Source organism: Ischnura elegans, chromosome 10 (genome assembly GCF_921293095.1).
Source record: "Ischnura elegans chromosome 10, ioIscEleg1.1, whole genome shotgun sequence".
Taxonomy (NCBI): domain Eukaryota; kingdom Metazoa; phylum Arthropoda; class Insecta; order Odonata; family Coenagrionidae; genus Ischnura; species Ischnura elegans.
The window spans coordinates 33452681-33465758 of record NC_060255.1 but is presented as its reverse complement, the minus strand read 5'-3'; the positions used below and the strand labels follow the sequence as shown (position 1 = coordinate 33465758).

General features: G+C 33.8%; 1 protein-coding gene across 1 annotated transcript in view; it reads left to right on the top strand.

Annotated features, from left to right (window-relative positions):
- LOC124166576 (ryanodine receptor) overlaps positions 1–13078 on the top strand; it is a 149556-nt gene that overhangs the window by 3903 nt on the left and 132575 nt on the right. The window contains exons 3-10 of the mRNA XM_046544142.1: positions 1807–1905; positions 4919–4933; positions 6095–6172; positions 9050–9238; positions 9764–9869; positions 10008–10101; positions 10189–10371; positions 11114–11285. Of these exons, the coding sequence (XP_046400098.1) occupies positions 1807–1905; positions 4919–4933; positions 6095–6172; positions 9050–9238; positions 9764–9869; positions 10008–10101; positions 10189–10371; positions 11114–11285 (936 nt within the window). The remainder of the gene's footprint in view (positions 1–1806; positions 1906–4918; positions 4934–6094; positions 6173–9049; positions 9239–9763; positions 9870–10007; positions 10102–10188; positions 10372–11113; positions 11286–13078) is intronic.

Sequence of the window (13078 nt, the reverse complement as noted above, 5' to 3'; positions counted from 1 at the left end):
TCCATTCTTAGATTCTAGCAAAGCATTTATCATGTATAAAATTGACTGTATAATAGGCTATAACTTCTATTGTGTTGGCATTGCCACTTGGCACAATTGAGAGAATATTCTTTGTGCATCCCATCCAGTTTGATCGATTTATGAGGCCTTCATGCCATTTCTTACCATGGTTTACATTAGCCGAGGTACAAATAACTTGGCATGATATTAATTGTCAATCATTGTTTGACTCTGCTGAAGACGTAGGGTTTGGTTTGTTTCTTGGCATAGGGTTGATCAAAATGAATGCAAAATGAGGATGTAGGTATATAAAGCTTATTTATCTCATATGAGCTTACTGCAATTACTCAATACAACTTGAAAACCTTGGTCATCAAGGGTTTAGTTTCTGCCTTTGTCAGTAAATGGTCAGGAGTATGTCCCTAGTAGTTTGCAAGATTGTATTTATCGGAGTTGCCCAATGTCATTAGTGCATTCCCCCACAAAAACAACAACTCCCGTGTGCTGGTATGTAATATGCTTGAACCCTTTTAGCAATCACCTCAAATAGTTGTTTTTTCTCCCCCTTAGGTTTTTGTTATGGTGCAACTTATGCTATCATCCCTCATTTTATGGATGATGTTAGGCAATATTGTTGAATTTTCCCTGAAAAGCCACCCCCCAGGTTATTAGGATTAAATTTTGGAAAAACTTAGTCCCTTTTGCATGAACTCAGTTTCCCTCACTAACCCTTATAGACTGTGGAAACGTTTTCATACGTTTTGTATGCATTTTGTATGCTGCAAAAAAATATTTTTAAAGGTTTGACCATTGCTCCATGGATGTACCCAGCACGGGGCAGGAGGGGGCAGCTGCTCCCCCTAGAAGCAAAAATCGCAAATGTCTTTAAGGAAAATAATATTTTTTCAAGCAAATAATTTTAGAAATTAATAAAGATCTAAAACTGTAACAGCTGTTACAGTTTCACTAAAATGCTGATTTCATTCACCTTTTCCATGCTTAAATCTTACCTACAACCTGAACAACCATGAACCATGGCTTGCCCCCCCCCCCCCCCCCAATTTTGATCCTAGGTATGCCCTTGCATTGCTCGGCTGCTTTCTTCAGTTTCCTAACTCTTTTATTGCTACCTGGGTTGAGCCCAAGTGCACTTTCCACCCTGTAGGGATTGCTATTTCAGCTTAACTCTCCCTGACCATCCCAAAAATACAAAACGTTTAAAAATGTTCATGCAGTGTTAGGGTTAATATTCTCCTGGAGATTTTGAGCAAAATATGTAGGACTATTTTCAGAATAATATGGTATCTATTTAGTTTTCCAAGTCACCTGAACATAATAATGAAAATACCATCTACACAAAACATCCTACACGAAGTTACAGTGGTAAAATGAGGAAGACATCGAGGGTACGCCCTTCTACAAACAAAAATCTTACCGAGTTATCAGTGGTATATTGAGTTCATAAACCTGATTGTTAAACTTAAAAAGGGAAGTACTAAGACACCAACTAAATATATTATACTTAACTATGCCTATGATTGTCCAATAATTCATTATTTCACCCTCATATGAAACAAGAAACCCGATTCAAATGCTGCGTCTATATATACATATATACAGAATGGTATAAGTTGGGGATTAGTAAATTTTTGAGCTTAATTAATGTTCATTGGTGTTCAATCAAAGTAGCTAAGATATATGGTGACATTTGATACTTGATTCCTTTTAACATATGTCATAATTAGTGTTGTTGATTCCTTATTTGCTTCTTCATATCATTGTATGATTTTATTGCATGCATTTCAGAATATACCTCCAGATTTATCACAATGTGTGTTTGTGATAGAGCAAGCACTTTCAGTCCGTGCCCTACAAGAATTAGTGACTGCAGCTGGATCGGAAACAGTAAGTTTTTTTATTTTGTGTCTTGATATTAGTATACTACTTCTTGGCCCATTAGGATATGGTGAATGAATCATATTTATAATTATCTTATTGGTTCATGGTTTTCATTGATAAATAGGTATATAAAAATTAGTGTTTTGCATAAGACCAGTTTCATCGATGGATAATGAACTTCTTCATATTTAGATCTGTAGAATAAGTGTTAGCCTTTCTTTATGCTCGTGCTAATGCTTATAATTTATCTCTAGGTGTAGTATATATTCAAGCACTCCACCTTCAATCTTTTTATTTTATTGGAGTATATGTCCCAGCAAAATTGTATTTGATCATCTGATTGTATCTCAACAAGTTAAGAGTGATGCTTCTTCTACCCCTAATTCCCTTCTGTCATATCTTGAGGATCACAGCATAGGAAATGGCTAGTGCTGATAGTTTTTTCTCTGACAAGGGAAGGCGTCCCAGTGTCAGCAACAGGCCACATCCAAACTTTGCAGTGTGATTGAGGATGAAATTTTGAGGGAGAAGGAATTTTGTTCAAGCATCCTACAAGCTTTTTGTTTTTGAGTAATTATTGTTTGAAAGTATAATTAATGCATATAAGATACAAGCAATGTGCGATACAACAAAACTAGCATATAATGGGCGCATGCCTTTATTTGCTCACACAGAGACTTCTTCTGTTTCTTAGCTCAAGGAAAAGTTGATATTAGGCTATATTGCAGTACTGTTGTATCGTGGATGATATGCATTTTATTATTACATTCTATCAATGATATCTTGAACACTAATTCTCATTGGATGCTTCAGAGAAAACACTAATCACTTAAAATTTCATTTATTATTGCTCTGATAAGTTTGAAAGCAATCTGGTGGTGACAATTGGGTACCTTTCCTATTGAGCATGATATCAGTTCACATCTGTACATGTTTGGTAGGTGGGATAGGTGATAGCTGTGGAATCACATCCAAATATGTAGTTACATGGTAATTGATTCATATTCTACTTATTGAAATCATGAATAGTAATCCCAGAGTTTTTGCATTTTTCATGAATTATTTACTACTGAGAACAAAAACACTTTATAATTGAAATGGTTTGAATTACATGCATTTGGTGAGTATAAAAAATTAATTTTTATATAAATGTTGCTTTTTGAGGATAAACTACTCATTTTAAGAATGATTTCTTCTAAGATCCATATTTTTCGTGGTATAAGCTATCAGTGGTTGTTCATATTTATATCTTCATCGAGTGTTTCTTCATGCAAACCTGTTGTGTGGCCTGAGAATTAGATATTTTTCTGAAATTGATGGGTTTGGAATTGAAGCTATAGAGTCATAATGGATTAAGTTTGAATGGACTCATCACCAATAAAAAGTGAGGATTGAAGTATTCAAGGAGAGCATGTGCCAATGATAGCTATGCTGCCTTGATATAAGGTATTATTTTAGTTCAAAATGATTTATCTTGATTTTGATGTGTGTTTGGTAAGATTGTTGATTGGACTTGTTCAGTATAATTCTTCATGCTTAGTTACTGGTAATAAAAATTAATTAGCTTTTAATTTAAATTTGCAACTTATTTTGGAGATGGTTGAATGTATTCATTAGTTTGCCATTCCTTAAGAAATAGGTTAATGGTCATTGCTTTATTGGCAAGTAATTAGTGTCTTTAACTATGCCAATATTTCATAGTTAATGTATGCATGGAAAAATTTGCTTCTGTGATTTAGGCAATTGAACTTCACAATTATATGAATACACTGTGGTGACTTCCACACTTTTAATTTTCCTATGAGCTGATAATTTCATGTAACTGCAATTATTTCCTTCACTAATTCTTTTCATCTCACAAGCAGCAGTCTTTCTATCCATTTTTTCTCAACAATGTTCGTCATCAGACCATCATGGCTCATGGTGCGGTCAAATTAGTTGTCTCATCATCTTCTCAGGGTTTTTATTTAGGAGACTTCTGATTTCTCCAACTCTTCTCAGGATATTCTCATCACTCACTAGATCAGTCCATTTTATCCTCAATACTCTTCAGTAGTGTTTCATTTTGAATATATAATGCATGTTGTCAATACATACAGTGAAACCTTGATTTTACATTCCCCCATTATACGTTTTCCCTGATTTTGCACAGTTTTTATCAGGTCCCCAACAATAGGGCCTTTAAAAAATGATACTCTATTTTACAATTTACTCAATTTTGCACTTTCTGTAAGTGGTCATTCCAAAAGTGTAAAATATAGGTTTCACAGTATATTTATTTTGTGCCTTTATTTCTTTATCTTCCTGCTGTGGGAAAAAAATGTTCACCTCTTGAATACTTCGCGTTGTTTTCAGCATCTGAGGGTAATTTAATTGGATTTACTAGGAGGGCTATTTATGTTGATAGACATGTCATGAAACTATAGATACACTGCTAACTAATGAAATCTAAGAAACTATTCATTTGTGGTTGACATAGACATTGGCAGCTGTTTAATTAAGATACATAGCTAACAGATGAATTAATATAATGTGCCATGACTCATGATGAAATTTGATGTGGAGGAAAATTAGGTTTCAGATTTTGTTTTTATCTGTATTTATAATTTTCATCCAATACATTTTTCTACTGGATAGATGGAAATATTTTTTAATTCTAGAATTTATGTGTTAATTCATCAATTTCATGTGTTTGTTGTATTTCTATAAGGTATTTTAGTGGGCAGTTTGTTAATAAGATTATCACAATAGCATATTAAAAGGTGGTTTTGCTGTTACCTGTACCATGTATGTATATTGCATGATTCAGCAAAGCTACTAGCAAAGGAGAGAATTATATGGCAGAATTTTCATTAGTGCCGATGATTTACATTTTAGTTTTTATCCTTATTCAAGCTTATTTTATGGATGAGTTTTCCTTTAGAATTTTTATGGATTTTTATTTTTATTGTCTCCAGTTTTAATGAGCTGTTCTGCTTGAAGCATTTTTTTTATCCTTCAATCATTATTTTCTTTGCAGGAGCAGGAATCACTAGTAAGTTGTGGATCAGGCTTCGTAGGTGACTTGAATTGTTTACATTGGGCATTTTATTTGATGATCTATAAGTATGTTTACAAATTTTCCAAAAAATGAAAACTTCAAATATTGCTAACATTTTAGGGGTTATTATGCACCATTAAAAATTTACCTGTTGGACGTTTTTGAAGTGTGATTTTTATAGCTTTGCGAATGACTCCTTCCAAGAATTATTTTGCTTCATAGTGAGCATCACTGATAACAAAAATAGCTCTTTTGATTATTATTTGTCAATTAAAATATATTGCATGGGTATTGCTCGTATGACTGCTGAAACCTGTAAAAATGTATGAAAAGCCGCAATTTAAAATTATGATGTATATATATTGTGCCTAAGATGGCATACCTCCAAGCCATCAGTCAATGTATATTTTTGTGGTCCATGTTGAAGTCTAACTAATTCATATTTTTGAATGCAATCATGAGGTGTTGATAACTGAGTTTGTCATGCCAATGATGACCAGTGACACCAACAGTCCTAACTCACTGTCCCTTCCTTATAGGCCTGGACATTTTGCTTCTTTAGCTTTATCAGCTTCAAATGTATTATGTAGTTTGGGCTTAGTGCAGTGATTGTGTAGGTAATTTCAATGATAATTATAAAAGTTACTGTAACATCATCAGGGCTGTACAAAGGTATATCAGGGCTGGTGATGTTAAGACATTTCTGTACTATTAATTTTTTTAGTACATGCATATTATAGTTTTTCATGTGTTGCTGAAGATAATGACATTAATTACTTACTAATCAGATAATATTAATGCAGGGTATTTATAGAATTTGAAATTGATTCCTCAGTAAATCCCAGAAATGTCACACCAGGCTTGATAATGTAAATAAGAGACTTAAGGGCTCATTTTAATAGCCTGATGGTCTATATCTTCCTTTCTATGGCCCTGATAACAGTGAAGGATTACCTGCGTCATTAGAGTAGAACATGACATTTTGCTTTTAACAGGAAAACTTGTACAGAAAAAATTGACAAAGTTCTTTGGCATTATTAACTGAATTCATCATTTTATTTCATTTTTGTTTTAACTAGTACTCTTTTGACTGTTGCACTCACAATATTACTAATGTTTGAACATGAATTTCACCAAATTATGTTATACCCTTAGGGAAAAGGCACTGGATCTGGGCACAGAACTTTGCTTTATGGCAATGCAGTACTCCTTCGGCACCAAAATAGCAATATGGTAAGCATATGTTTTCTTATTCTGTTGATTTGGATTAATTTCACACTTAAATGGGTGCTCATTTGCAGTCATTTGTTTTCATAAGGAATTTTATTTTCATGAGAAGAATTTATTTTTTAAGAAAATTGCATAAGAAATTGAAGTAAAATCATTACCTTGATTGTTATTCAGTTTGGTCTTCCAGTTTCCATTCAGGATTGAATGACCCAGCCATCATCAAATGGACCCAATTTATGAGGGAATGTAACCAAAAATGCTGTTTGTATCACCGGGAGATTTTTTGCATCATACTTATTTACTTAGTCTTGCAAAGCTAGGGTTTTAAATACCAGTTGAAAGTAATCATTTATTGCTTTATATTTCCTCTTTTGGTGTTTTTATTGTTGCAACTGTGTGTGTGACTGTGCACAAAGCCACATTTTTATTTTATGAAATGAGTATTTTGGATAAATGTTGTAGATTATGTGAACGGTATAACAGTAACAATCTTTCACACCTGCATCCCCAAATAGAGAAATACATTCACACATGTCAGTGATGCATCTCACGTCTGGGAAGATACCATGTCAACTGCTGTGATTTGGATTGGATAGGGCAACTACTGAAGCAGTGAAGAAATTAAAGAGTGTAACGAACCCCTATCAAATAAATTACTTTAAATTATTGGCACATGCATGCATATTCGATAGTTTTCTGGGTGTTATAACCACTGAAGACATTCACAGCCATTTGCAGCCCATTTACGGCCAACGTTGCGAAAACGCAACATTATTGAGAAATGCAAAAAAAATGTTTCAATTAAATTTTATTCATGTAGAATTTGCTTTTTTCGATAAAAATAAGTTTAAACTGATTTTTAATGAGATTATAATGACATTTATTAAGTATTTTGATATTTATAAAAATACTCAAAATGTGTCAATTTTTGAGTCTCCTGTTAAGCAAGATAAATAATTTTTCATAAGCGTAACTATTCCCTTTATTACGTTTTTATTACGGACAGTGAAAACAGCATATTCCTATGTGACAGCAATGTATTGTAATGCGGGTTGCATAACTGCATACAGATACCGGATTCGGCCAACGTTGCGAAAACGCAACATTTTTTTTTTTTACCATAAGCAAATTTTTTTGAAGGCCCATATTTTCAATTTACCTTATTTAGCATGTTATTAGGTAAAATGAAGAGAAAAAATTATATATTTTCAAGTATTTCTTTACTCGGCCGGTAATGGGTTAAGAAGGGTCTCGCTGATAATCGCGCACTCTCAGCACCAACCTTTTTCGACCCTTCCTAGCAGGGACTCCGCATTATCTCAGACTCAAAGGGTAGTTGGGCTCCCTCCTTTCGGAGTTTATAACCCTGCCAGTGGCATTGGTTTGCAGCCAATCATGCTTTGTTTTTATGAATTAGCAATATGAATAATTGTTGCTTGAACATAGATTGCAGACTTTGAATTGAATTCCTTGTTTTATTCTGGGATTTGCCAAATTTTGAGCGAAGCTCTACCATCAATATAAGCGCATTTAATGCAGCAACAAATTCCATGTTGATGTTTACTCAGAAATTGAGATATAAGTTAATATTTATCGTGGAATTTCATTAAAAAATTGTAACCGCTGCTCAAAAGACAAAGAATTCAATTCTTAGTTTATATTTTTTGAGAAAGGAACAAATATTAATTTTTAAAACTGACTGAGCAATTGAATGACCTTGCCTTATATTACCCCTCTTTGCGGTCCCTTACCGCAAAGAGGGGTAATATAAGGCAAGGGGTCCGGGTGCCTGCTCCCAGATTTCAAGGGTACAGCCTAAGTCCCACTTTGTTGGGTCCTGAAACTAAGACTTCGCGAACCCGCTACCTTCATAAAAGGGGGAGAGCAAGGAAACATATTATCGGCATTCGATCACTTGCGGAGAAAGATCGCCAACGAAAATTTGCAGCTTTCGTTTCCTGGGTCAAGAAACGTCCTGCTGCATATTTTCGTCATTAGTAGGGAAAGGGTTAATACATCTTATCATATCCTTAGTGTCAATTGTTCTATTATTTGGGATATACTCATTCAGAAATGATTGAAAATTGACTTATGAAGTCGAAGTTTATGCATTAACGCATTTATTCTTCATTCATCTTCATCCTAAATTAACTCTGTGAACTTGCAACAATTATCAAATAATTACACACTGCAATTAAAAATTGGAGGTGTGTTAGTTTAAGTTGAATCATTATTCTGGAAACATGTCTTCTGTTTAAGTACATGCTGTAATTCACATCTGCTACACAGTCCAAAGAAATAATCATTCCATCAACTTGAAATAGGAAATTCCACAGTTATAATCAACAGCCAATATATCTGATGATTTTGGGGACACATAAATCGAATGACTTTGATTATTGAAATTCATACATGTTCATAGATTTTTATGAAATGATCATTTTTTCAAATCACTTTTAGAGGGAGTCATATTTAAGGAATTGTATTTGTTTATTTGATACGGAGAGGAATTGCAGGGATGGTAGAAGAATTCCTATTTAAAAAGAGGGAAGCTTGTATGACTCATGTAGTTCTTGGGATAAAATTAAAGGCATGAGTGACAAGGATGCTAGTATCTCAGCCTTTCTCCTTATTCATCATTTTTATGCTTCCAGGCTTTGATCAGGATGTCAAATTTCAATCTTGGCCAAATTTCTCCTGAAATATTTGTATTTTGTATTTTTCTCCTGTATATTTGATTCTCAAAAAGCTCCAATGCTTATTTCTATAGATGAAAAAATTTAATTAAGACATGGGTTTCTCATCTTTCAGTGTTGTTGTAAAAAAGGCCTGTCTCTAGTTTTCATGTATTTATTGTCATTTCCATTTGTCCGTATGTAGTATCTTGCCTGCCTCTCAACAAGCTCTTCAAATGACAAGTTGTCCTTTGATGTTGGTCTGCAAGAACACTCTCAAGGTGAAGCATGTTGGTGGACTGTGCATCCAGCATCGAAACAGAGGTCTGAAGGAGAGAAGGTCCGAGTTGGTGATGATCTAATTCTAGTATCAGTTGCCACTGAGAGATATTTGGTGAGAACTTATTCTTTCTATTGTGATGACTGTTTTATAAATGTATTTTTTATTGGTTAGCTATCTTGAATGCGTCTCTGATATGCGTTCACTAATGGAAAAAAATTACATCACACTGTAAATAACTTTAACTGATCCTGAATACTTACTTTCTGGCTAAAATCGCAGATTGAAACTCCTAAAAATGATATTTTCTCATTTTTTTGTCATGCTTGTGAATCAAGAATTTATGCTTAGTTTTCTAATATGGGATAAGATATTGTAGCTCACTTTCCAGTTGGTTAACAGCAGTTTTTGAGATGAGAAATAATTTGAATGTTTGAATAAAAAAATCAGTGAAGTTTTTTTGATTCAAACATTTAATCCCATCCAGAGAGTAAAATCATAAATTTTATAAAATTATTTATGAAATTATTTATAGTTCAGACTAGAGTTTTCTACCTGCAAATTAGAGAAGGAATATAAGCATGGAAAAACTTACATAATTCATGTATGTACTGAATTGTGCTATGATTTTTTTTACAGCACACCACCAAAGAAAATGATCAATCAATTGTGAATGCCTCCTTCCATGTTACTCACTGGTCTGTACAGCCGTATGGAACTGGTATAAGTAAAATGAAATACGTAGGTATGTTCCTTATGAATTCATTTATGGCTGAAAAGTATGAATTGATGATGTAGCATTCTACTATCCTTTTTATGGGTAGTGAAATTGTAATAAAATACCTAAAAGTGAACTAAAACTGTATCTTTTCCTTTGATTAAGGTTACGTATTTGGAGGTGATGTTTTGAGATTTTTCCATGGTGGTGATGAGTGTCTAACAATACCTTCTACATGGAGTGATCAACCAGGCCAAAAGTACGATGGAATGAGAATATAAAGATACATTTTTGGCAGTACATCTTGATGATTGTCTTAATTTTTAACTTTTACACTCATTTTCAGCATTGTTATTTATGAGGGTGGCTCTGTGGTTAGCCAGGCAAGATCACTATGGAGGCTGGAGCTTGCTAGGACAAAATGGGCCGGTGGATTTATCAATTGGTATCATCCAATGCGAATTCGACATATCACCACTGGCCGTTATTTAGGGGTTAATGAAGCAAATGAACTTTATCTTGTGAGGAGGTTAGTGTGTTTCAAATCATTTTATTTAGTAAAGTCTAGTAAGAAATATCAAGATATCAGTTGGAAAATATCAGTAGAAATATTCTGTGTTCATTGTTCAGAGAATATTTCTGATTATATGTCATTTTGTAATTGATAAGTTACTTAATTTTTTTTCTGCTACATTTTGATGAATGTGAGATGTTTGATATGGAACATGCCAAAGTTCTTTTTTGTTGTCTGCCTACTTTAAATTTTACTACTGCTATAATATTGGAACTCAGTGGCAATTTGTTACTTTTTAATCACTTTTGGAAATTATTGTCTTCTGATAATAGTGCTAGTGCAGGTTTTGCTTTTGTTTTTACACTTATACAAGCATTCTATTATGTACTCTTATGCTATCTATGAATACAAATCATTTATTATTCCATGAATTCATGCAAAAATCAGTTTTTACGTGCAATTTTATGTTATGGTAACTTTAAATTATTATGTCATTTTACTCTGGCCTTTTTTCAAGTATTAGCTACCATGCAGGACCTGCATCCTTAGCCATCTTTGATCTTATTCAGCTATTCTTCCTTTCCATCAAGCAATTGAATTGCTATGTTTATTTCAATTCATATACATAGATGGAAACACAATGTTGTCCCATTTTAACATTTGAGTTCATATTAATTCATATTCAAGGTTGAATTAGGTTTAGAAGTGTTTTATTAAATCTGTCTTGTTTCCTAACTTTCCTTTAATTTGGTGGCAGGGATGATGCCACTACAGCATCATCTACATTTTGTCTGAGGCAAGAAAAGGATGACCAAAAAGTGGTGCTTGAAGACAAGGACTTAGAAGTGATTGGTGCTGCCATCATAAAATATGGTGACAGTACAGTCATTGTACAGCATTCAGAAACTGGGCTCTGGCTCTCCTATAAGGTGAGTGAATTAACACCCGGTATAGTAAACTCCTGATTATCCAGACTAATGATGGGATGAGGTGGCACTTAGAAAAGAAAAATAGTCCACTCTTTCATTTCTTTCATATAATTTTCATAATTTACCTAAATAAAACAATATAAAATTATTCAAGCATATAGCCTGATGTTTTAGATTCCTTCAAGGTCTCAATGAGAGCTTTCCTCTACTGAACCCAGCTCTTTTTGGTGGAAATAATGTCGTTGTACTTGTATTCATTGTACCCACTGCTCCATATACTACATCATACTGTCTACAAGGCAAGCACCTGGCTGATCACGAGTTACTCATTCATTCTCTATTCCCTTTGTCTCTGCTTCCACTGCCTTCTCTTCCACTTCTCTATTCCTCGCCTGTTTGACATTGACTGACTACGGTGTAAACATACCCAAGTGCTCACTATTCCATTCCTCTTCTGTTGGACCTTGACTGATCATGGTACTTGAGTGCTACAAAATCTCTGCTTCCCTTGGGCTGTATTCAACAGCATGCTAGGCGGTGGCAATTATAAAGCATTTGCGATATGAAAAATATATTTAAAGATCACAGAATTGAAGTAATCTTCTAATGTTAATGGAGTTTTTTCCATTACTAATTAATTTTCTTCTGCAAAACTAGGGCAGACGTTCAAGCAAACTTGAAACATTCCTTGTCAGTAAGCAAAGAAAATAATTAAATTTTACCAAGGGAAATCTTTTTGATATGATAAGCCTTGAGTATCCTTGGAGTAATCTTCTTATTTTCTTAAAATATGATATCCCTATTGTTTTCTGTCCAATTTTATTCTTTATAATGATTGCAGAATCGATAGAGGGTGAAATTAATGCTTGGATAATCTGCCCACAGATAATCAGGAGCGTAGTGTGCCTTTTTGCCAGTACAATGCTTTTTCTAGCTGGATTATTTGTTCCATCAGACCTTGAGTCTTAGCTACATGATCATGTTCAGCCAGGTAGTGTAGAGGAACCCTCATTTAATAGAATTCTCCGCTGAAAGTTGACTAAAAAGTGAAGGATTTTAACACCTTATGTGAAGCATTTTCATTCATCTTAATCTCCACATTTTTGATGCTGCAATTTTACCATCTCTTTTTTTTAGATTTTATTTTCTCTATTTTTTCTTCTCCTTACCTGCAATCAAGTTCCGTATATATCCTTAATGTAGAACGTTGTATTTTTGCAATCTGTAATATCTTACAGGGGTAGATCCAGGATTTTTTTCTGGGGTGAATGTGAATCTAAATAATCCAACTAGAAAAAGCATAGCACTGGCAAGAAGGTACACTAAGCTTCTGATTATCTGTGGGTGGATTATCCATGCATTAATTTCACCCTCTATCGATTCTGCAATCTTTATAAAAAATAAAATTGGATGGACAACAATAGGGATATCATATGTTAATGCAAGGATACGCAAGGCTTGTCATTCCAAAAAGATTTCCCTTGGTAAATTTTCTACCCAAGGGTTGGAGAGGTCTTCTCATATTTGAGATTAAAAATAAAATACAACTATTGTAGAAATTCTTTTTATTTTGATATAAAAGTCATTTATATTAAAATAAATGATTGAGGTTCCATAATCCAAAAAACAAAACGAACGTAATGATAACCATATTAAAAATCTTGTCTATTTTTTAAGCATCTGGGGGGGGGGGGTCACCTGCCCCCCTGAATCTGCCTATGATATCTTATATTAATATTAGAAGTGGTCCTCTTGCGTATTTAATTGTTTGAACTGAGCTAGGTGTTCAAATT